This window comes from Mobula birostris, chromosome 25, assembly GCF_030028105.1.
Source record: "Mobula birostris isolate sMobBir1 chromosome 25, sMobBir1.hap1, whole genome shotgun sequence".
NCBI classification, from domain to species: domain Eukaryota; kingdom Metazoa; phylum Chordata; class Chondrichthyes; order Myliobatiformes; family Myliobatidae; genus Mobula; species Mobula birostris.
Window position 1 is genome coordinate 48,210,223 of NC_092394.1, and position 26,816 is coordinate 48,237,038.

The following is a 26,816-nucleotide window of genomic DNA, read 5'->3' on the forward strand; positions in this document are numbered from 1 at the left end:
ATATAAGCAGTATAAATATAGAACAAGCTCAATATTGCTGAGAAACAACAGCTTGTGTTTATGTAACACATTTGCTAAAGAAAAAAACATCTCAGCATGTCACAGAGAAATACCAGGGCAGAAAGTGAAAATTTAAAAATTGCAGATACAGGAAAACAGAAATAAAAACAGAAAATGCAAGAAACACCAAGCCGGTCAGTTTCCAGCCAGAATTGTTGGGTCAAGCATATTCTGTAAAAAGGGCAAGAGTCAATGCCAGCCAAAGTTGGAGATTGGGAGATTGTGTCTCAGCAGCTTGGTCAGAGGGATTTAGCTTAAAGTGAGAATGTTGAAGTGAGTAGGATCAGGTTTTACAGTAGCTCATCGCTACTGATGGAATGATGACCAACATGCAGCCTTGAACTTCAGTTCAGAGGGGTCACAAAACTTACATCCACCCACTCCTCCCACAGGGTCCACTCTCCTCACTGTTCTCATCTGCCCACCCTAACCTGGTTCCATGCTCTCTCACCTCTCAGGTTATATCACCTGCAGCACTTTGTTGTCTCCTCCCATTTCTTCCCACACTCTGTCATTATCTTCACTCTGCCCTCCTCTACCTGCCTATCACCCTCCTCACCTGAATCCACCCATTTCTTGCTAGCTGTTCCCTCAGCACTCCCCTCTTTGAACTGGCTCTCTCGCCATCCGTTTTTCAGTCCAGATGAAAGACCTTGGCCCAAAACAGTGACTGTCCATTTCCCGCCACAGATGTTGCCTGACCCAATGAGTCTCTCCAGCATTTGGTTTGTTGCTCCAAATTTCAGTATCTGCATCACTTGTGGCTCCACTTACTCCCGCCTGCCCAACACCAGCCTCATGAGCAGCCGCACCAGAGCAAGCCATGTGCAATATATTCCTGGATTCACACCAGGTTCCCAGCATAAGTGTACAGTAAGCTACACATCTCCTAACGTATAGTGCTACAATAACCCCTTGAACATGGACTTCACTGGCACTCTCATTCCAGAAATGTACCATGAACATTAAGCTTGGTACTAATGTAATTGTAACACACGATAAGAAGTTTAGATTGTAACTAAAAGTTTTAAAGAACTGTGTGGTAGTGTATAAACCACTAGTGTGTTAGTATTGCTGTTAACTGCAGCATCAATCTTTAGTTCTGGAGTTTTCCCAAGGAGATGCTGCAGAAATGAGTCAAGGTATAAAAGCGTCTTGAAAGAAGTGGTTTCCTATGCAGTGATTGTTGCTGTAAATTAGTTAGCTCATATTTAGAAAGATCGCAAACAATGAGAAATAAATCAAACTTGTGTGGTCATTGATTTGGCAGAGACCAGGGGTATTCAGCTATTGTTCACAAGATCTGAGGTCTACAGGAAGAATGGAATGGAACTGGATGTAAATTTAGCATTAGAAATTGGGACATCTTTAGATACATTGACAGCAGAAAAAAGATAATAGATACCAGTGTAAAGCTTTGACCAAGTCCCACTGTTATGCATTTGCTGTATATACTTTGGAGAAACTTAATAAATATCAACTTAATGTTATATTTCAGCCTGTAACTATAAGAGGACAAAATCCTACATGGCACATCTCGAGAATAAACAACTTCGCACAAAATTGTCTTTCCATATCAGTGTATGGTAGTCAAACGTTTTGTTTATGCATCATATTTGTTAATACCACACAGCAGAATAAGTCATTACAATGTCAGCAAACACAAGGATCAGGGATTAGTTTTGTTTATATAAAAATAGAATCAATGCAACTTGGTTAAGTAGAAAGGAGGTAAGAAAGAAGCTTAAAAGTAACTCAGGGTCCAAGACAAGAGAACTAGGAGAACTAGCCAGGAGAGACTGGGGAATGGAGAGTTGTCTTACATCTTGCTAAGAGGAAAAAGCAGGTATTTTTCTTGCCTTGCTCACTGGGCATGGATGTTACTGATAATGCTGAAATGCATTTGCAACACACATAACTCAGCAAGTCAGGCAGCATCTGTGGAAATGATAGCCAACCCTTCTTCAGGACTGAGAAGGGGGAAGACACCAGAACAAAAACATGGGGGAAGGGGAAGGTGGCTAACTGGAAGGTGATAGGTGAAGCCGGGTGGGTAGGAAAAGTCAAGGGCTAGAGAGAAAGCAACCTGATAGGAGAAGAGAGTGGACCATAAGAGAAAGGGAATGAGGACGGGACCTAGGGGGATGTAATACGCAGGTGAGAAGTAGTAAAAGGTCAGAATGGGGGAAAAGAGGAAGGGGGGGGGGGGCTGGGTGAAATTTGTTTACCAGAGGAAAATCTATATTCTTCATCAGGCTGAAGGCTACCCAGACAGAATACAAGGTGTTGCTCCTCCACGCTGAGGGTGGCCTCATTTTGGCACGAGAGAAGGCCATGGAGTGACACATCGGAACGGGAATCAGAATTAAAATGTTTGACACCGGGAAATCCCTCCTGTGGGGGATGGTGTGGCGGTGCTCAATGACGCAATGCCCCAATTTACTACAGGTGTCACCAATGTAGAGGAGGCCATATCTGGAGCACCAGACACAAAAGACAACCCCAGCAGATTGGCAGGTGAAGTGTTGCCTCACCTAGAAAGACGGCCTGGGGTCATGAACAAAGGTGAGGGAGGAAGTCTATGGGCAGGTGTAGTACTCAAGATTTCTTGTAGGGATACGTGTTGGGAGGGAGATTAGTGGGGAGGGTCGAATGGACAAGGGAATTGCGGAGGGAGCGATCCCTGCGGAAAGCCGGGGGGGGGGGGGGGTGGTGTGGTTAAGATGTTTAGTGGTAGGATCCCTCTGGAGATGGCGGAAGTTGCAGAGGCTTATGGGGTGGTAGGTAAGGACAAGAGAGACTCTTATTACTACTAAGGCAGCGAGAAGGTGGGGTGATGTCCTGGAATAGAAAGCTGCATCGCAGGAACAAATGTGGCGGAGGCGAAGAAACTGAGAAAAGGGTATGTCAGTCTTACAGGAGATAAAGTAGGAAGAGATATAGTCGAGATACCCATAGAAATCAGTAGGCTTATAAAAGATGTTGTTTGACAGTTTGTCTCCAGAGATAGAGAAAGAGAGATCAAGAAGCAGGGGGTGGAGGCATCAGAAACGGACCATTTGAGATGTGAATTTAAGGGCAGGGTGGAAGCTAAAGGCAAAGTTGATAAAATTGACAAGCTTAGCAGGAACGCAGGAAGCAGCACCAATGCAGTCGTCAATGTAGTGGAGGAAGAACTGGGGAGTATAACCGGTCAAGGCTTCAAACTTGGATTGTTCTAAGTAGCTGACAAAGAGGCAGGCATGGCTGAGGCCCATGTGGGTGCCCATGGGTGCCCCCAGTTACTCCTCGTTACCCAAGTTTGGAGAAAGTGGGAGGAGCCAAAGGAGAAGCTGCTCAGGGTAAGGACCAGTTCGCCAGGCGGAGGAGAGCTGAGGGGGAGGGGGATTGGTTGGTTCTTTTAGACAGAGGAGGATGGTGGTCCTCTCCCATTCATTCTGTTGTAACCTCACAGGATCTTATGTTTCAACCAGGTGTCCTATCTCTTTTCTAAACTCCACTGGATACACACCTAGCCTGTCCAACCCTGCTTCATCAGACATCTGTCCATTCCAGGCATAATTAAAAAAACAAAAACTGAAAAAGTCAGGCGGCATCTACGGAAACTGAGTTATTGGTCAAAGATACTTCACTGGTTATTTTCATCAATCTACTACAAACGTTTGTACATTGAGTTGCTTCCATTCTTTACTTCCTTCGACAAGGAGCACATAACATTCCAGATGTGGTCTTGCCAATGCCCTGGATAACATCTGTACTCAATTTCCCAGCAAAACCTGATAATATTCTGTCAGCTTTCCTTATTACTTGCTGTACCTGCACACTAACCTTCAGTGATGCACCTAGGTCCCTGTTTCTCAGAGCTCTGAAACCACTCACGACATAGGTGATGTTTTTTTAAATTTTTCATGGCAAAATAGATAATTCCACGTTTTCCATCCAACACTCCATTTACCAGATGCTTTCTCACTCAATCCATCCATATCCTTTTGTAACCTCCTCATGTCCTCCTCTTCACTTAGAGCAGACAGAAGGTTAGATGAGTTAAGGAGGAAATGGAAAGCTGAGAATGAGCCGCTGGAGAGAGACATCAAAATGAACCAACAAACCTGTTTTCACTATCCAATCAAAAGGTACTGAAATCAATTGACAAGTACAGCCAGTCCTTGTGTTATAAAGAGGTTTTGTTACCAAGAACTGTTTGTAACTCATATAAGTAGGTGGGAAATGAATAAAAGCCCTTGTGGGAGAGGATCAGTGAAAGAGCTGCCACCAGCCAGCTGCACTGAGTCAGAATGATGAGTATGCTCAGTGCCCCCAGCACCTGATTGTTGTGGCTTGAGGAGAGAAGGCACGGGAAAACCTTTCTTCAGCCCAGCAGATGCTTGCAGCTCCACAGCAGCCGGCAAATGCAGTCCCATCCATCTCAATGATCTCCCAAATGCACAGGGAAATACCCAGCTCAACGCCAAAAAAAAAAAGCAACACACGTCAAAGTTGCTGGTGAACGCAGAAGGCCAGGCAGCATCTGTAGGAAGAGGTACAGTCGACGTTACCAAGAACTGTTTGTAACTCATATAAACAGGTAGCAAATGAATAAAAGCCCTTGTGGGAGAGGATCAGTGAAAGATCTGCCACCAGCCAGCTGCACTGAGTCAGAGTGATGAGTATGCTCAGTGCCCCGGGTAAATCAGCTCTTGGTAAATCTCTTACTAGCTCTTCCTTCAGTTAGTCCTGACGAAGGGTCATGGCCTGAAACGTCGACTGTACCTCTTCCTAGAGATGCTGCCTGGCCTGCTGCGTTCACCAGCAACTTTGATGTGTGTTGCTTGAATTTCCAGCATCTGCAGAATTCCTCGTGTTTGCGCCAAAAAAAAAAACTGCTTGTAACTCCAAACCCCTGAGAGCACCACAACTTTGTCATGGTTTGGAGGCTTGCATACCCAATGACCTGGAGAGCTATGTTGGCTGGAGTCAGGGCCTTGTGCTTTAACTCTTGGTAGGGTCACCCGTGCCAAGATAAAAGGATAGAGAACAGACAAAGAGTGGTCCACTGGTCCTCCCTATTCAGGGGTTCAGTTCAGGGCTAACAACCCTGGTTGGTCAAACAAAACTTATGGAAACAGCAATGTAGGATCCTTCTACATCTGTGTACAATGGTATGGCCAAGGACAGACAGATCAAGGACCTTCATTGCTGCCCTAAACGCCAGCAGGCGTAACGGACTGTAAGTAACTGTAACTCCAACAGCCATCAGATCAATCACCAGACCCACATCTAAACATCAGCTCAAGCCATTACTTCCCACCAAAAATATGGCTGCCACCCTGGCAGCATATAACTGTGTGGTCATACCCCTATTCATTGCCCAGCTCTAAATTACTTGATTAAGCCTCAAACTTATCTGTGAAGCTGTGCATAAAGTTACAGAATCTTAAATTTGTTTGAATAGACATCAGAAATATTTCATAAACCTGGAAATTTTTTAAGTCAGCTTATTCACATGCATAGGTGACCAGAAGTTGGGCATTTGTAACCTAGAAAAGTTTGCCTGTACAATTACCCACCAGTCAATACAAATTACTCCAGTTCAAGATTTTCTTTAAAAACTCACACAATATTAGACCTAAAATCAACATCCTTGTGAAGTCAGCTTCAAATATCACCCACAGCACCAGTAAGTAGACAAAACAAAAAAAAAATGCAAAAAACTCAAATATCATCCTTGCATCAATGATGGACAGTGAACATTAACATTCATTCCGAAATTCCTCTGATATGTGAATGATCTATGGTGCGCTTTGACATCTCCCAAACCCACATATTCTCTAATAGTGGCCCATAGATGACTCTGCCACCAAAATAACAGTTGATTCCCTAATTTGAAACACTAGTTGAAAACCACCCACAAGAGGCTCAAAACAACTCCCTAAAACCCCACCAGTACTGACCCTCAAGTGGCCACTATGAGCTGTGAAGGCAGGACCATCATACAAATATAACCACAAAGGAAGTATGACAGCACCTCTATTTCCTTAGGACTCTGCAGAGATTTGGCATGTAATCAAAAACCTTGGCAAATTTCTACAGATGTTTAGTGGAAACTGTGCTGACTGACTGCATCACGGCCTAGTATGGCAGAACACGAATGCTTTGAACAGAAAATCCTACAAAAAGTAGTGGATTTGGCCTAGTACATCATGGGTAAAACCCTCCCAACCACTGAGCACATCTACATGAAATATTGATGTAGAAAAGCAACATCCATCATCAAAGATCCTTACCAACCAGGTGTAGGTGTTGAGAATCTCTTATTAATAGGAGAATCTCAAACAAGGTAGAGCTACTAGGACTTGACGTTTCAATCCCTATGGTAAGTTGGCACTCTCGATGTTGGCAGTGGGTTTGGAGTGGTGACAAGGAGGGAGGGTAGGTACATCATTGGGGTCATCAGGTGGGCACCCTCTTTCTTTGACGTTTCATTGATAAGCCCACAATGTCTCCAGAGGGCTCAACGGTGCTACCTGGCGTCCCAGATACACTCCCCTCAGTTCCATACCCTCCTGTCTTCAGCCCAGTTGTTGTCTTTCCTTTTAATCCAAATCCAATTGCTGTTTTCTTCTGCTGTATTTGACAAGCAATTGATTGCTTGTTGGAGGGAGTGACCCCTCACCCCCACCTTCTTCAATAGACTGGTCGTAGATGTAGCAATGAATCCTCTGCATCCCACTTCTACAGGGAAAATCTTGGTCTTCCAGCCGTTCTGGGCAGCTTCAGTTGCCAGTTCAGAGTACTTGGTCTTTTAAACAAAGTTTCAAGGGACTGATATTTAAAACTGAGGTGCATAGAAGTTTCGTCTTTCAGAAAGTAGTGAAACTTTTGTATTCTTTGCCTCTCAAAGAGATAGATAGCTATTTGGAAGATCAAGAACTTAAAAGCTACAGGGAAATGGGACAAGCGAAGGGATGAGGCCAGTATAAATCAGGTACTATCACATTAAACGGCAGGGTAAGCTGTAGGGACTTCGTGGTCTAGCTTTGTTCTTATTTTCTTGTGTTCTAGATGTGAAAGAGAACAACTTGCAAGATGTTGAAACATACAAGGACAGCAGGTCTAAAAGAATATTTATTTCAAAGATCTAGCACAGCAATATTGAGCTAAACAGCCTCCCACAGTCCATGATTCTATAGCAGTCAATGGAGTGCAGAGGAGAAAACTGTACTTGAACCATGGAGCATTGAATAAAATTCCCAATGTCTATCTGGCCACTACTGTAGGTAATCAAAAATTCAGAGGGACTGTATAGAAAATAGAAGTTACGCATTTGAAAAATCAAAAAAGGCTAATATTAAACTAGCAACTCTTACATACCTTGTGGGTATCTTGTGACTGTCTTAAGACCATGATGTAATTGAGTATCTTGTGAGCATGATGTAATGGTCTTGTGATGGTGGGGTGATGTAATTTTCCCTCCACTGTGAGGTCACATGAGGACATGTTCTCAACAGGTATATAACTGGAAACCCCTGTTGCTACGCAATTTAGTTCATTGTTTAATTCGTCAGTTACTCCGTTATGCTGCATATTCGTCTTACGACGCAGTTTAGTTTTAAAGTAGAGATTTACTTTCTATTGTAAGTCTAGTACTGGAGAGTGAAGATCTTACTAAAGTACGGGAGCCTGAAGGATCAAGTAAAGTTGGTGTCGTTCAGCGGTTTCATAAAGGATCGACCTTAGTGAATCTTCATTCAGAAATAGTGACCTGCATCTGCGATAACCCCTGTAATATCAAGAAGGTTCTTGCAGTGTTCATTTGCCTAGAAAAGGTCAGTTCGTTTAAGCCGTTTTATTTCCTTCGTCGTGAATCCTTTGGACGGAATCAGCAGTAATGTCACGTCTTCGAAGAAATACGTTTCCAGGGAAGTCTCTCCTTATTGACTGTGTGAATCACTTGGACTTTCAAATTTACCACTTAAAGAATTGTTCCAAAGTTGCTGTATAGCAGTTAACTTCTGGTTAAGTTAGTCATTTGATTTCTTTTTGCTATTGTTGAGCAGAGTTTAATAAATGTTTATGTTTGTTTCTTAAAACCTGACTCAATTATATATTCATTGTTGCTGGTCACGTGACACAACCAATAACTTTCCAAGGTCTTACACAATTATGAATGAAGCTGAAGCTGAAAAGTCATATTAGAGTCCTACATGTTATCACAAATAGAGACAACATAGTAACTTAAAACCGGAATGATTTAACCATTGAAAAAAAAACACACACGAAATTGCAGACAACTTCTAATCAGAACCTGCACCAGCTAAAGGCTCAACAAGTCGAAAACCCCTCTTATGTAGGGTACTTTTCTGTTCATTTAATGAACCTACCATCAGGAGAGATGTGTCAGGCAGTAATCTGATCAGGCACCAAACTGTAATAGCTCTTTTTCTGTTGCAGAATTCTAGATCTATTGATCTGAACCAGGGATCTGTAGTCATTGGACTTCAACAAACAAATCCATTACAATGAATCCTACATCCATCAGTTGATGGAGAATATGTGATTTTGCCTTTAGGAAAAGATACACAATGATTGGGATTACAACTAAGCAAATTGTTAAAATTTGCCATTTAGTGTAAAAGGAAGCACTATTGTAATAAATCAAATATCATTTGCCAACATTAGGAATAAGTTTCATACCATGGGGTTTGAGTCAGCAATCAGGTCTCGTAATGAATCCAGGAAACCTTGATCCTCTACCATTTGGGCATTGATGTCATGCAGCTTAGCCACACAGACAGCTGCTGTTTTGCGAACATATGGGTCTTCGTCCTTCAGACACTTACGAAGAGGCTCACACAGGTACTCTGTTATTTTGTCCACACGGATACAGCCCATCGTTCGGACGGCCAGAGCCCTGATCAAGGGATTTGGATCTTCACAATCCTACAAAGAGAGGGCATTTTAGAATTTCAGTTAATATCAATACCAAACCTAATACACTGTACCAACCTGAGAACTTCAGGAATGATAAATATAAAATAATTTTTTGTAATGTGCACGTATGGAATAGAACATGTAAATAATGAGATGGTGGAAATCTGAATTAAATAGGAAATGTTGGACATTTTCATCAAAAAGAGCAGATGTTTCATGGCAGAGACTTTTCGTTACAACACACTTTTTATTAAATTCATTTATCTTAAACTCTGTCCTTTTCTCTCACTGATGTCCGTTCTGCTGGTTATTTCCATAATTCTGTTTACTTCATTTCAGTATCACCAAAAACAAGCATCATCAGCTCAATTATACAACTGATAGGAGTACTGCAGTTGTGAGACTGCACCAATCTCAGAACAACAACTACCATGCCAATGAGACTCTCCCACCCTCCCATCACTCACTGATTATTAATTGAATATCAAGATTACATAGGGACTATATATTTACATAAACTTTAGTCAAGATAGAGAGGTGATTTTAGCTCAAACAACAAAAGCCGAATGTGAACATTTTTAAAAATGAAGGTGTTGAAAAGCTAAAATAAAAAGAAAAAAAGCAGCATCAGTGGAAGCAAGAGTTCTGATAAAAAGTATCTGTTTCTGGTACCCTGTATCTGTATCTCTTTACATAGATGCTGTCTGACCTGTTGGATGTTCCACACCTTCCTGCTTTTAATTTTGCTGAACATCAGCCCGACTTCCAAAAATACTGCAGATAGCTGGTAATGCACTAACAAGTTTAAGATTTCAGTTATATATAGAGTTCTATATAGCGTTTCTTTGTTTTGTGGCTGCGTGTAAGGAGATGAATCTCAGGGTTGTACGTAGTATACATATTTTGATGATAAATCACCTCATTACAGGAAGGATGCAAGTACCATACAGAGAGTGCAGAGGAGACTTACAAGGATGTTGCCTGGATTGGAGAGCATGCCATACGAGAATAGCTTAAGTGAACTTGGCCTTTTCTCCTTCAAGCAACGGAGGATGAGAGGGGAGCTGATAGAGGTGTATAAGATGATAAGAGGCATCGATCGTGTGGATAGCCAGAGGCTATCAGGGATACAAGTGCATTTAAGGAAACAGGGTTATAAACTCCCAATACAGACTATCTTGCTGGAAAACATGCAGTCCCTGGTGAATAAAATCGGTGATCTCAGAGATAGGGTGCTGAATCAGAGGAACATTAGGACCTCGTGTGTCCTTTGTTTCATGGAATCCTGGTTAAACCCTTCTGTACTGGATGCAGCGATTCAGATCGACGGGTTTACTGTACGACGTCAGGATAGCAGAGGTAGAGGAGTATGCCTCATGATCAACTCCTGTTGGTGCACAAATATATCAGTGCTATCCCAATTTTGCTCACCAGACCTGGAATATCTAGCAGTTAAGAGCTGTCCACTTTACCCAGCACGGGAGATTTCCACGATCATTTTGGTAGCAGTATACATTCCACCTCAGGCGAATATCAGTCAGGCTTTAGATGATCTGAGCAATGGGATCAACATGCATGAAACAGCGCACCCTAACACTTTCAACATCATTTTGGGGGATTTTAACCAAGCCAGTGTGAAAAAACTCACCAAGCAATAACCATCAACAGATCACTTGCAACTCCAGAGGAAACAACACACTGGACCACTGTTATACCGCCATCAAGAATGCCTACCATGCTATTCCACGTCCTCACTTCAGGAAATCTGATCACCTGCCTGTACTTCTACTCCCTGAGTATAGGCAGAGACTGAAGACTGCAGCAACAGTAGTGAGGACCAAGAAGGTATGGACAAGGAGAGCACAGGAGCACTTACAGGACTGTTTTGAATCAATGGAATGGACTGTATTCAGGGATTCATCTTTGAATCTGGATGAGTATGCTGCAGTCGTTACCAACTTCATTAAAACCTGGATGGATGAGTATGTGCCTACAAGGACTTGGTGTACATTCTTAAACCAAAAGCCATGGATGAACCAGGAGGTACGTCACCTGCTAGGTCTGTGGATTCAAGTCTGGTGACCCAGATCTGTACCAGAAAACCAGGTATGATTTGCAGATGACTATTTCAAGGGCAAAGAGACAATTTCAAATGAGGTTGGAGGCGACAACGGTTGTATGACAACTCTGGCAGGGTTTGCAAGACATTACTTCCTACAAAGTAAGACCCAATAGCATGAATGGTAGCAATGCTTCACTACCAGATGAACTTAATGCCTTCTATGCCGACTTTGAAAGAGGGAATATAACTACAGCTGTGAAGATCCCTCCTGCACCTGATGAACCTGTGATCTCTGTCTCAGAGGCTAATGTTAGGCTGCCTTTAAAGAAGGTGAACCCTCGCAAAACAGAAGGTCCCGATGGAGTACCTGGTAAGGTTCTGAAAACCTGTGCCAATCAACTGACGGGACTATTCAAGGATATTTTCAACCTTTCACTGGTCGGGTGAGAGTTCTCACTAGCTTCAAAAAGTAACAATTATACCAGTGTCTAAGAAGAATAACGTGAGCTGCTGTCATGACCATCACCCGGTAGCACTCACATCTACAGTGATGAAATGCTTTGAGAGGTTGGTCATGATTAGACTGAACTCCTGCCTCAGCAAGGCCCTGGACCCATTGCAATTTGCCCATCGTCATAAAAAATCAATGGAAGATGCAATCTCAATGGCTCTTCATGTGGCCTTAGACTACCTGGACAGCGCAAACCCTTTACATCACGATGCTGTTCATCAACTATAGCTTAGATTTTAATACCATTATTCCCACAATCCTGATTGAAAAGCTACAGAACCTGGGCCTCTGTACTTCTCTCTGCAAAACCTGTGCAGATCGGTGATAACATCTCCTCACTGACGATCAACATTGGTGCACCTCAGGGGTGTATGCTTAGCCCACTGCTCTACTCTCTCTAATACTTGTGACTGTGTGGCTAGGCGTAGCTCAATTACCATCGATAAATTTGCTGATGATACAACGATTGTTGGTGGAATCTCAGATGGAAACGAGAGGGCGTACAGTAGTGAGATACGCCAACTAGTGGAGCGGTGTCACAGCAACAACCTTACACTCAACATCATTGAGATGAAAGAATTGATTGTGGACTTCAGGAAAGGTAAGATGAAGGAACACGTACCAATCCTCATAGAGGGATCAGAAGTGGAGAGAGTGAGCAGCTTCGAGTTCCCGAGTGTCAAGATCTCCGAGGACCTAACCTGGTCCCAACATATCGATGCAGTTATAAAGAAGGCAAGACAGCGACTATACTTCATTAGGAATTTGAAGAGATTTGGTATGTCAACAACACACTCAAAGACTTCTATAGATGCACTGTAGAGAGCATTCTGACAGGCTGCATCACTGTCTGGTATGGAGGGGCTACTGCACAGGATCAACAGAAGCTACGGAGGGTTGTAAATTTAGCCAGCTTCATCTTGGGTACTAGCCTACAAAGTACCCAGGACATCTTCAAGGAGTAGTGACTCAAAAAGGCAGCGTCCATTATTAAGGACCTCCAGCACCCAGGGCATGCCCTTTTCTCAATGTTACTATCAGGTAGGAGATACAGAAGCCTGAAGGCCCACACTCAGTGATTCAGGAACAGCTTCTTCCCATCTGCCATCCAATTCCTAAATGGTCTTTGAACTCGTAAACACTACCTCACTTTTTAAATATATATTATTTCTGCTTTTGCATGATTTTTAAATCAGTTCAATATATAATTTATTTATTATTTTACTATATTTTTTCCTCCTCCTATATTATGTATTGTATTGAACTGCTGCTGCTAAGCAAAGTCGGTGATAATAAACCTGATTCTGATTTTTACCAGGGCTAAAATGACTACCACAAGAGGGCATAGTTTTAAGGTGCTTGGAAGTAGGGGCAAAGGGGATGTCAGTGGTACATTTTTCACACAGAGTGGTGGGTGTGTGGAATGCACTGCCAGCGAAGGTGGTGGAGGAAGATATAATAGGGTCTTTTAAGAAACTCTTAGATAGGTACACGGAGCTTAGAAAAATAGAGGGCTATGCGATAGAGAAATTCTAGGCTGTTTCTAGAGTAGGTTACATGGTTGGCACAACATTGTGGGCCGAAGGGTCTGTAATATGCTGTAGATTTCTATGTTTCTGCTTTTTAAAAGTATTTTTAATTTTGCGTCATTCATAATTCTTAAACCTACCAACTAATGTCTTAAATAGGAGACTTGTTAATTTAGAGGAAGATAATCATCTCTAATATTAATTTGTCAAAAACATTAAACAGGGTGGAATTACCAGGCATTCCCATAGTTAAGGCAAATGTGAAATATTGAATGAAATGAGCACAGCTTTAAGAGGTTGGTCACATTTGCAAGTGGATAAACCACATAACTCAAATGGAATGTACCCCATGAAGCAAAAAGCAACAAGTGAGAAAACTGCAGAGGATCCATCTACAATTTTCAATTCTCCCTGGCTGTAAGAGTGGTGTCAGAAATATGCACAACTGTCGACGTTGTACTGTTGTTTAAAAACAACCGACAGACAAACCAAGTAATTTAAAGTAGGTTAGCTTAACTTCAGTGGTGGAAAAGCTACTGGAATTAAATCTGAGAAACAGTATCAACCTTCAATTAGAAAGACATGAAGGCATTCTGTTTAGACTTGTTAAAGTCAAGTCTGATGAACTTGATTGCTCACAAGTTTATAAGGAGGGTTGCTGAGGGCAATATCAATAAAAATTTCAACAAGGCCTTTGACAAGAAAGGTCCCACATGATGAGCTGGTCAAAAATCTAAATGCCCAGAGCCAAGATGCAAATTGGAAGCTAAACAGCCTCAATGGCAGGAAGTAGAGCATTATGATAGATGAGAATTTGTCTGATTGAAAGACCGTGTCCAAAGTGGTTCCACAAGGCTCTGTACTTGGTTCTTTGTTTTTTGTTAAATGTGTTAATGAGTTATAAAAATGTTCGCCAATAATATAAAAATTAGCCATGTGGTTGACATTGAAAATTAAAGTTTTAGCTTACAGGAAAACAGAAATGGTCTTGTCAGTTGGCCTGAAAACTGGCAAAAATGATAAGGGCAGCCAAAAATAACCGGTTCACTATATGACACTAATTCCTGACCTCCTGAGCTATCCTAGAAAACAACAACAGCTCAAAAAAAAATATCATCAATGCTATTTCCACAAATTCCTCCAAATCTAATGGAAGGACAGCAAATCTTGCAGGCCAATATCACCAGCACTGAGGCTCAAGTTCTACTCGATCATTTACATTTGATAGGCCATAATGTTTGCACACTTGACACTGGACTCCCAAAGCAGGCACTATTCAAAGTCTGTAATGGGAGTGACAGCTCAGGCAGACAGAGGAAAAGAATCAAGGATTTGCCCAAGGCTTTCTAGAAGGAATGCCATATTCCAATTGACCTCTGAGAACCTCTGGACCACAAACAATTAACAAGAGAGGGCGCATTAAAGATGGCTTCAGATGGTATCAGCTGAATATGGAAGTCTTGAGTAAATGGTATCGGACCTCTCAGACTACCCACCCAAACAGACGTCACCAGCTCCAGGGGAAGAAACGTTTGCAATTCCACACTGGCCCCATCAGCCACTTCAAAACTCGCAAAACCAAGCAGTAAATGATCCTTAATCCCAAGGAACTGGTCAAGAAAATGATAACTTCATAGAAAAAAAGTGCAGAGATTTACAACAGTGTTGTCAGGAAAAGAATAAGAATTTCAGGATGTATTTTGGAAACATTTCTCTGATTAAATATACCTATTGAAAATACTTACTTTGAGATAAAACTGGATAGGCTGCATTGATTTCTTTGGAAAAGAGGCAGCTGAGGGATAGTTTAATTGAAGGGTAGAAATGAGGAGCCTTATCAGAGAAATTAGAAGTCGAGGACAAAAGAATTAATGGAGAGAGATTCAGGATAATGTGACAGCATAGTAGGGATATAAAACTCATGGTCTCAGAAGGCTTATATAGTTTGAAGTAGGATAAGAAAAGAGTTTTAGTTTTTGCACAGAGGATGTAAATCTTTGGAATTCTCCACACAAGCTGTAGACACACAGTTGTTGAGTACATCCAAATGCTGAGTGTGACAGATTTCTGGGCACCAAGGGAATGCAAACATAGGGAAAGTGCAGGAAAGTGGAGTTAGTGTAGAATTTTAGCTATAACCCAGGGGATGGCATTTTTACTCTTGCATACATCATTTAGACTCATACATTGTTCTGCTTTTAATATTTTCCTCAAATTTATGAAGCATTTTGATGGTTCTCAAAAATTGACCTAGTAATTGCACCTACACTGATGTATGTTAAAGCTTCATGTTGTATTTTGTTTCCATGAACATACTTCAATATGAAGTCTCTCCATGGTCTTTAACTACCATTAAGTAATAAATTAATTACTAAGGAATACAGTATTTTTTACTAGAGAGGCGAACGACATGAAACACGTTCAGCAAACAACAACAAATGCACTAATATGTTCTTTTGGTGCTCGACTTAGCAAACAGAAGAAATCTTGGGCCTATAAAACATATTACTACACCATCACAATAGGTTGAAATCATTGGAAACTTCAAGTCATGAATGGCAATAAAGGTCAATCAAGATTTCAACAAATACCCCAATAACGCAATTTACGTCAACGTATAGCAATTTAGTGCTAGAAAACAGAGACATCCCTTTGTCCCTTATTAGGGAGAGAGAGTACCTGTGGTATGTCAAATACCGGGTGAAACACAGGTCTTTGGGGTAAATGCAAGTCTGTGTCTTTGCTGTTGCTTTGCTCATGCTTGAGCGCTTGGTGGCAGGTGCTGATGCTTTTTTTTGCCGGTTGAGGGGGGGCACGGTGGATGTTGTTGCTTGCTGCTACTTACGCGCAGGAGAGGAGAGCTGGAGGGGGACTTTGGGGTTCTAACTGTCGTTCACTTTTTGGGGCACTTCTCTGTTTTCGTAGATGGTTGCGAAGAAAGAGCATTTCAAAATGTATATTGTATACATTTCTCTGACAATAAATTGCACCTTTGAAACCTTTGAATGCCGATTCTTGTCCTTAAATCAGGGATGCTAAAATCATCCATAATGACTCTTTAAATTGGTCCTAAAATGCACAGGACATTCTGATTAATCTCATTCTATGCAACCCGAACAAATAATTATATTCACAACATCTTTGAAGATATACCTTGACAAAGCTATTCACAGCCATGATGGCCATGTCAGGCTGATTCTTTGCATAGTTCATGAGATAGAGATAAACAAGTTTCTTCAGCTCTAGGTTGTCCGTCTGCATACAATTCACCACATCTGGGAACAGTGAGCTAGACAAAACACAACAGAAGATGAGTTACTGAAACAAGACAAATAGCTTCAACTTGCTTAAAATAGAAAAGAGCCTGAAATTTTGTCTGTCTAGAATGGCTTTATGAAACTCCTATGTGGATCTGCGACAGGCTAAACTATCCGGTAATGCAAGACCTGTTCAACTGATTAAATACTAACCTGCAATCTCTGTTGTGAATTTTTTAAATCAAGTTGATTTTTGATGATATTTTGTTATTGGATATGCTCTAGTACCATTTGTGAGTCTGCACTTTAAATCATGGCTTAGAATCACCAAGTACTGTGCTTTAATGACTATATACCAAATTTGCTAGATAATATAAGCTTAAGAAATATCCTTATACTTCAACAAGGGTAAACAGCCTTAGACCCATTAAAATGTTTGGTTTGATTTCAAATCAGTTTCCTTTCAGTATATTGTCGTACACATGGAATATAACTGAAGATTCCTTCGGTTATACAATATTTACCTGACTAGACCCATTTTCACATTTGAACATTAATACATTAAAAGTCTTTCCATAGCACTGCCCTCTTCTAACAGATTATAAGGAGCTTCAATTTGTATTTAACCAGGTACTCTCACACATTAAGTAGCATCTTAATGAATGGCCAAAGCGTAAAAGGTGACAGACTAGTTGCTGGTAAATGGAGTTAATATCGATAGGTACTTGATGGTCAAAGTGAACACTGAGGCTTCCGTTTGATGGATTCTAAGAGCTCAGTCTAAGACTGTTGTCAGCACATCTACATATGTAATGCATTAACTCATGGAGGCTGCAGTGCAGAGATAGTGTTATCATGTAGCTTTGAAATCTGTTACATAGTACCTGTGCAAGATTCTACCTTGTGGGAAAAAATAAACAAACTAAGCCTTAATCAGAGGATTACAGCCTTATTTGGCAACTAGTAAAGAGCTTGATTCAAAAATGTTGCCACGAAGTGGAAGGAGTCAATCTTGCTCCAATTAGGTAACTTTTTAAGATAATCCCTCCCAAAGATTCAAAAGTTCAAAGCACATTTATTATCAAAGAATGTATAAATTATGCACTTTGAAATATGTCTGCTTGCAGTCACAAGAGACCTAAATAACCCAATTAAAAAAAGGCCACGTGGCATCATTGCCAATACGTTCATTACCTCGCATCCCATCATCTGCCTGACCACTAATGCTGTGTATTTAGTATTTCAGTAATATTTGAGTGATCGCGCGTGTGTGTGTATGTGTGTTGACTAAGTGACTAAGCATTCTTGTTTTTTAAATAATTTATTACGAGTTATATGTATAAATACATAAATTGAACATGTCATCAAGCTACCATGTGATGTGTGCGCACCTCACTTAAAGTAGACACAAACTAGACCTGCATTCCTGGACTCCTGTATATTCCTTTGAATTAGTTTAATATTTTGAAGATACAAAACATAACAACTACCTCTAAGGTTCAAGCTTGGGTTCACCTATTTTACATCATACATTCTACTACAGTTCTGAAGCGCTTATATGAAGAGGACTTGTAAGAAGAAAACACCTTCAAGTAGCATCCAATGTATGCCGTAATTACTGAAGATAGTATGCCATATACACTGCCTGCATGCACCTTAAGGTCAGGTCTTCTGTATTAATTGTACATGGTATACATTTCCCAATTATATGTAGATCTAATTGCATATCATTTTATATATAAAGCCACAATGAACAATAATATATTTGTTTAAAATATTGTATTGCAGAATATTTTTTACATTGCTATTAGCCAGCCCAGCATTATTGTCAATCCCCAACTGTCCTTTTCAGACCATTGCTAACTGATACCTTTAGGCTCTTTAGCAAAGAGAAGGAAGATTTGCTACAGAAGTAGTACAGCAAACAATTGCAGACCAGTTCTAAGACCAATGGCTTGTCACATGAAGACAAAGGAGTTGGTTAGACATCTATACGCTACACGTGAGAAGAAAGACAGGAGAGGTCACTGAAACTTACAAAGATCTTTACAGGACTTCACATGCTGGACATGAGGAGGCTGTAGAGTCCATAGCCAGTGGTAAGGCTCTCAGAATAAGGGCCACACCATTCAGAATTGAGATGAGGAAAAATGTCTTCACTCAGAAGGTGGAGAATCATTGGAATTCTCCACCCTGGAGAACTTGAGGCTCAGTCAATGAATTCATTCAAACTGGTCGAAAGAATTTTGTATATTAAAGAAATTAAATAAGATAAATCAGCGCTGGACTTCGGGGTGGGAGGTCCCTAGTTCGAATCTAGCCGGCTCCTTTGCACACTCTCCATCCGTGCCTGGGTTGAGTGTTGAGCTAACAACTCGACCTCGTAAAAAACAAACCTGGAGAGGGATGGGCTCCGTTTCAGATGCCCCAGACATGCCGTACGTTGAGCATACCTAAAGCTTGTTATGACGGCACCCCGACGACTCCACCAGGAGTTAAGGGTGCAAACACACACACACAGTGATTATATTCTGGAAAACTCTGGAAGCTTCTTTGTTCTGCATTAAGTGAATATATATTTTCTCATTGGTTAATCTGGTACGGCAGTATTAAAATGAATACTTTCTAATTGGTTGTCTCTTATCTACAAATTTGAATGGAATCTTCCTTATCTCGGTGATATAGAAAAAGCTGTTTTATGCTAGGCTCCATCTTTACTTTCTCTCTTCAAGTAGTAGACCCCTGTCACTGTTCTGCTCTTTTTCTCTTTGTTCTATCAACTCTTAATAAAACAGTCATGAAGCAACAAGTTTTGTGCCTTGTTCCTGGCTTCTAAAAGAACCTTGGATTAAAACACCAGAATCTATCAACTGATGAAGGCTTTCAAGCTATGTGTGAAAATAAAACAGGCATACAGGCAGAGTAGACCATGCCCCCCAACCGTCATTAAGCAGCACAGTGGAGCAAAAGAGTTTAGATTAAGCGAGGTCTGTCAAAACTAGTCTAGAGGCCAGAAGTAGACTACACTTTTATCCCTAAAGTGCAACTGTCCATAAATAATGTGCCAAATGCAAAAATAGGAGAACACAAGGGTGCTATACCTTATTTCTTAATGTACAATGTCCATCTATGTATCCCTGACTGCCTACTCAGGCCAACCATTGCCTATACACAATACAACTCCCCTCAAGAAAGTCAGTGGGTTTATGGAAATGCAAAAGAAAGCAAAGACTCGAGGCTTGATCGATTTAAGGGCTGGGCCAAATTGGAAAGGTTGGTAAAGGCCAAATTGAGGTGGCGGGGCCTGGGCCTGGGCCGAGAGCATGTCAAAGTGCCAGGGCTCAGGTTCAAGAGTGAGGAATGACCCATGCTTTGCACGATTTAAGCACTGGGCCAGATTGAAAAGGTCAGGGCTTCAGGACCAGAGGTGACAGATAGGCTGGTTCAGCTTGCTGCTCCGCGAGGTTTACTCATCTCCACTTTGAAGTTGTGGCCTGCAACTAATGTGCTTCTGAACTGGCTGCAGTGATGACTGGCTTCGTGGCTGTGAACTCACTTCCATGAACTTCAGTTCTGAATGTTATTTACTTTAATGTTTACATGATTTCTTTTTTTCTGCACTTTGGGTGTTTGATAATCTTTTTTTAAAATAGGTCCTATTGGGTTTGTTTTATGGCTGCCTTTAAGGAGATGAATCTCAAGGTTGTATACAGCATACATACACCCTCTCCTCGTTATATGCGTCTTCAGACTATGCGGATTCACAGTTATGCGAGGAACCTATTTCTACCAACGTCTCGTTATATGCGTCCAGAATTCACAGTTATGTGAGGAACACTGCTTTCCCGCCAATACAAGTCACATGCGCGCGCCTCACAATCTCACTCCTGCCACTCTCGTATTGGTTTTGGTGAGGTGTGAATGCGCAATCTTAAACTTTTGTTGGTTTTACCTACGGTGCAGTGATTCTGTGCTTGAAATATTTAACTATGCCTCCTAAGCGTCCGATGTCACGTCTTGGGCCGTCAGCTGAGTGGCAGAGAACCGCTTTAATACTTGAAAAAAAGTTGGAAATTATAAACAGCGCAGCATCAGCTGAAGGTAATACAGCTCTGAGATGCTACTGCCGGGAACAGAATCTCGCCTTTAAAGTTCTTTTGTTGCTTGATAATGCGCCAGCCCACCCTAAACATCTGGACAGCATTCATCCTAACATAACAGCGCATTTCCTGCCGCCTAACACAACATCTGGCAGATAAACTCACCGTGGAGGATAAACAGGGAAGTAACCAGCCTTTGGAGAATAGGTAGCAACATTATAACCTCCCTTTAGTGAGGGTATTTGCAGCTATCTATATCCAATAGGGCTTAAAATCTTTGTTTGAGTTCAGAACTTCATGGACAGCAAACCCAATACCATCACTATTGCACAAACATTACATCTACAATTTAATCTTCACCAGCAAATGGGACAAAACAAGAGAATTTCCCTGCAGTGAGATCCTTTCTTTTCACGTTCATGACTGGGCTAACATGGTGGCTGAGCAATAATCTGGCAATCCATACTGTTAATGATGTAAATGTAACTGCAAATTTTCTGCAAGCTGTAATATTTATGCTCTTTTGCATAAGCTGACAGGAAACAAGCATTTCATTTCTCCAGTGTATAATCCTATTTTACAACACACACCCTGACCCTCCCAGGTAGACTCAGTTATTACAAACCAAGTTGGCCCACAGGAATCCAGAAAATTTCCTATCACATGATACAAAACCACAAAACAAATCCCTACTTCCACAGTAAAAGAAAATAGATTTTATTTTCTATTAAATATACATAGCTCGGTGAACTGCTGATTATTAATCCAGCAAATCTTAATCCTGTTTGAAAAAGTCTGTAAAGAAGATGCTGGCATCAGTCAGTGACCAAGAATCTGTCAGAATGTGATAAAATTCCTGAGTGGTTTACAGCTACTTTTGAAAGAATTAAGTCTTTCACCATTAGCCAGCAACATCCATCTATTTTCTCACATAATCATGGCTGACTCTCACACATGCTATGAACTAAACTAGTGATCCAGTTAAGTTGTACCAAATCACTGGAAAGTTCAAAAAGGCAGTCCTCCACCACTTCTCAAGACAACAGAGGTTAGAAAGAAATACTAACCTTGGCCAATATGCCCATAACCTTACAAGAAATCCTGAGATAGGAAACTTTTTTTTTTACTAATTAGTCATAACAAGCAACATTCCCATTTCCTTCTATGCTATCTGAACAATGACGCTCAACTCTTATACTAGTTCACAGCACCACTGCAATATCTTCACTTATAACATCGACTACTCGGGTAGTGGAGGAATTACTATAAATAAAATCATGAAATTGTGAACAAACACCAATTGGCTGAGTTCTGGATGAAGAAACCAGTTAATGTTTGAGTTTGAAGACCCTTCATTAGAACTGAGAAAGCAAGTTTATCGAAGTAGCAAAGTACATGGGCGAGGGCAATAAAGGGAATGTCTGTAATAGGGTGAAATAATGCAGCTATTGAACAGTAAATCTGACCCCATATTGATTCTTTACAATTAGAAGGAAGATAAGGCTGAAATGCAATGTATTTTTTCCTACAAATATGGACTTGAAAGATAGAGCTTAGTGAGACAAGTATGATAAACGAACCTGCATCAGAACCTCACGGTCTGGTCACAAGAGCAAAACTTTTTGTCAGGTTTCTCACAGTCCGGTTCAATTTTTTCTGGTATGGAGAGCATTTCTGCCATTCCTTACAACTATAAATGTTTACTAAGGCAAACAACAGCAATCTTACCTCTCTGTAATATTTCTCATGAATAACACACTGCATACATTATTCTCACTGCAGTTTACAACACACCCAATTCATATTTAAACGTCTTCCAGAGAAATTCAATATATTCTTCCTTAAATTTGTTCTGAGCACATCTCAAACTTCTGTAATTGACCAAGTGTACATAGAAATTGGAGGAACTGGAATTCTGTTTGCAGTTCTGATTGCCATACTATAGAAAGGAAGCGATGCACAGGAAAATTAGATTAATGTATAATGGTCAAAATAGACATGATGGGCCGAACAGCTTGGTTCTGTGCTGTATGATTCTACTTCTGAGAGTCTGTTGCTGATCTATCTGGCCTCAGGTTCCGCTGCTACACTCACCACTAAGCTCATCATCAGAGCATTAACTTGCTGAGGAGAGGCAGCAAATGCACTTCAAACCTGTCCCTTGGAGTTTCCCTGAGGAAAGACTGATGTACAAATAGCAAACTCTTTTATTAGTGCTAACAGCTAAATATAGGTAAGTGTTGGTTTGGATACTCAGCATATGCAGGTATTTTTTCTGCTTCACGTGCTGAAGCCTGCTCCAAATTCTGTGTTACTTTATTATAATGTTTTTAATTAATATTTTTATTCATCTTTAGTACTTCAATATGCCTTTAGTTGATCTTCTTTCAATATTTATCTAGTCTTTTAAATATCTCTGAAAATTGAAAACATTTAAAAACAATTCAAAAGCTTTGGATTGGCAAATTTTCAAAAGCTGTCAGGGTATTCCAGGAGAGGATTTCAATGGTACACCACTCACAGTCTACTCACAGCCTGGAGCTCACTCAACCTCACAACACCTGATGCATGCAAACGATCAGCTCATAGTGCCCTCTGCCCTTGGAAAAACTATGGTGACTCAACTGAGTCTAGGTCCTACATGTCACAACCCCAGCTGCAGGCAGAAATCCTTCTTTGCAAAACAAGTTTTAATTCAGAGTCTTGACAAACAATTTATCAGCAGAAAAATAGAGGGCTATGGGTAACCCTAGGTAATTTCTAAAGTAAAGACATGTTCGGCACAGCTTTGTGGGCCGAAGGGCCTGTATTGTGCTTGTAGGCTTGCTATCTTTCTATGAACCCATGAACACTCAAATTGAAACAGCAAAGTGTAAGGCTGCTGGCTGAACTGTAAATGACAATCAGCCAATCAAATTATGTCATATTCCTTTCCCACTTCCACAAAAAAAAGGAAATGCTCACTTCTCAAATCGATATTCACCCAACCAGAAGAAATCTTTTCAGGGAACTCAAATCAAAGACATCTGTATTTTGAGTAAAACCTCGTGGAAGGAATCCAATTTTCCCTGTCTTCTCACCTCACATCCTTGCCCACAGTCATAGCAGCAATAACTTTTTTTACTGCTTCCTTCCTTTTCTCCTTCTTCTCATTATTTAGCTCAGCCTTCAGCTCGAATATCTCTCCTGAAACGTGATGATGAAAGGAATTAGTCAGAGCATCTCACATCAATGTACATTTATTACCAAAGTATATATACTTCATACAACCCGAAGGTTTGTCTCCTTCTAGGCAGCCACAAAACAAAGAAACCCAAAAGAACCCATTAACACAAAAGAATGTCGAACACCCAATGTGCAGAGAAAAAAAGCAAACCATGCAAACAATAAAAGTAGCCACCGAGCTTCACCAGCACCATCTTAAACCGGAATCATAGCCATAAGAAACGACTTTCAGTTCCTCCTTTGGCCTATTGACCAACATCGAGAAACTATTATTTATGCAGAAAGATAACAATCTATAGGGTTTTGTAACCAAGCTTTGTCCTATCCTCAATCTAATCCCAATATTATAGTGCAGCAGACTTCAGCTACTGATCAGAAGCAGGGACCTTGATGGACAGTTGCTTCTCTCCAAGATCCATATTTTTTAAATAAATTGCAGAATGAGGGCATCACCAGCAGGGCCAGATTTTTCTTTTGTCTTTCCCTAACTGGCCTTGAAAAGTGGCAGGATTGTAATGTTCTGGATGGTTTAGCTTTCTGGTAAAAGTTCTCCCACACTGCCGTAGGGAGAGAGCTCATGCTTAACCACCTGTGATGAAAGAACAGCAATGCTGTCAAGACAATTTATTAATGAGTTTGCACGGAAACTGGCACCTGCTGTTGCTTCCCTACCTATGCTGCTTCATCTTTCTTGATGGGAGAGGATAGAGGTATAGGAGGTGTTGCTCAAATACCTTTAATAAGTTATTGCAGCAATTATTGCACAGTGCATCTGTGATGGAGCCAGTGAATATTTCAGGATGATGGACTGGGTGCCAATCAAGTGGGCTGTTTTGTCGGTGATGGTGTTGGGCATCTTCAGAGTTGTTGGTGCTGCGCTCAACCACGTAAGTGCACATAATGCTCCAAAACCAATATCAAATACACAGCTGAATGCCTTTAGGGAGCAAGGTGAAGAGATATGCCACAAAATTCTCAGTCTCTGGCCTGCTCTTACAGCTACAGGATCTATGTTCAATGATAACCCCAAGAATTTTGGTGGTGGGCATCTGAGCAATAGCAATTCCATTCAATGTCCTCTCTCATGGAAGACATTCATTCCCTGACATCTGCACTGCGTCAAGTAGAATATTGATTTGTAATTGAGCACTAACTTCCTCAAAGGTCAAACATAACAGCTCAGTACCTGACTCCATGACACATTTCCTTTTCCATCAGAAAACACCACTGTGCATTTTGCCAGTCAGATGCTAATGACACTGGTGTACTATTGATAAATACTCAGCATCACTAAAAGCAAGGCTGAAGAACAATGATATTGAGAAATTGGTTTCATAAAGCCCTACTAATAATATTGGGAGAATGGCTTTAAGTTAATCTTATTTTAATATAATTTACGAGTATACTTAATCACAGTAAAGCGCTCAGGGCACAACGAACATGTTCACTGCTAATGAGAATGTCTGAATGCCATTTAAATTTTCATAGCTGCAATTGTGAAGAACAAATGCGATGTCTGCACATGAGAAGCAAAATCCATGATCTACTGATGTAAACACAGATACAAGATATGGACTTTGCAGGGCCTTTACTGGCACTATGTCCTTACACATCCACTATTATAACTGGGAAGACATGAACTCAAGTCTTTCAGTTATGCTTCTTCAGTGCTCGTTTCTACTCACTTACACAGTTTGAAAATCCATTTCTATTCTCTCTACAATTCCCTTGCACTTCACTAATCCCATCTGGCTGACGCAGAGCTGAGCTGTCTAGACAATCAGCTGCACCTCTTATAACCTGCACCTCAGGTCCCTATGGTCCTGCAAACACATGTTGCATGTCACTACTTTAGTAGTTATTAACACCTTTACCAATGAACTCTGAAATTTCACCACACTGCATGTGTTATTCATAGTAAGCTACAGGAAAACTCACCTTTTTTATTTGTTGTGAAATACTTGGAGTCCGTCATTGTGGAATTATTTTAAGCTTCCTGCAGGAACAAAACAAAGATGCGTTTTAGAACATGTTTCCTTCCTGACATTTTTCAGAAAGAAGCATTATTGATTAAATTGGTAACTACATCAATGTCAGGCAGTTCCAACTCATTTTAATACCACAAGGCTTTTTTGTAATATCAGAGAGCACAAGAATTTTGTGATTTCCAAAGGACTGCAGCCAGCTGAACAACCACTGTGATTGCACAAGGTCCTATAACAAAGGCTTTTGTTTTTTGGTGCAAGAAACCCAGATTTAACTCCCTTCTCTTTAGTGCTCTGTGTCCCATGCAAGACGAGCAATGGCAGAATCCACTCCAAATCTAAAGTTCAACAGTAGAATTATATTTCCTTTCGAAATACAGGTTTCCCCCACTATCCAAAGGTAGAGTGTTCCTATGAAACAGTTCGTAAGCCGGAATGTTGTAAAGTGAATAAGCAATTACCTTTTATTAATATGGGAAAAATTTTTGAGCGCTCCCAGACCCAGAAAATAACCTACAAAATCATGCCAAATAACACATAAAACCCAAAATAACAGTAACATATAGTAAAAGCCCAAATGACATGATAAATACACAGCCTATATCAGGGGTCCCCGACCTTCTTTGCACTGCGGACCAGTTTATTATTGACAATATTCTTGCGGACCTGCTGACGGGGGGGGGGGTGAGGTAGGGCTGCCAACAGACGAGAGGACCAGTCAAATACGTTGTGGCTAAATAAGTGGCTAATACACTCAATTTCGTTTCTAAAAGGGTTTATCTAACAAATTTAATATTAAACACACAGCGCATATCTGCCTCGTATGAATATAGTGATAAGTCAATTATCAGGGGAGGACAGGGGAGCTTGAAGTAAGTGTTGAACGAAATTCCAGTAGAAGTGGTGGAGGCAGGTTCAATATTATCATTTAAAGAAAAATTGGACAGCTATATGGACAGGAAAGGAATGGAGGGTTATGGGTTGAGTGCAGGTCAGTGGGACTAGGTGAGAGTAAGCGTTTGGCACGGACTAGGAGGGCAGAGACGGCCTGTTTCTGTGCTGTAATTGTTATATGGTTATATAAGTCACTTATAAGTCAATATCATAACATTTTAAGTACCGTTTGGATATTAAACACACAGCACATATTTTCCCC

General features: G+C 40.9%; 1 protein-coding gene across 2 annotated transcripts in view; it reads right to left on the reverse strand.

The window, feature by feature from the left end:
* The window catches only part of ap2b1 (adaptor related protein complex 2 subunit beta 1), a 265,422-nt gene that overhangs the window by 228,705 nt on the left and 9,901 nt on the right, over window positions 1-26,816 (reverse strand). For both annotated transcript variants that reach the window (XM_072243607.1, XM_072243606.1), the window contains exons 2-5: window positions 25,614-25,671; window positions 23,531-23,636; window positions 16,247-16,382; window positions 8,755-9,000 (exon numbers count right to left, since the gene is read on the reverse strand). In XM_072243607.1, coding sequence (XP_072099708.1) covers window positions 8,755-9,000; window positions 16,247-16,382; window positions 23,531-23,636; window positions 25,614-25,650 — 525 coding nt within the window. In that variant the 5' untranslated portion in view covers window positions 25,651-25,671. The remainder of the gene's footprint in view (window positions 1-8,754; window positions 9,001-16,246; window positions 16,383-23,530; window positions 23,637-25,613; window positions 25,672-26,816) is intronic.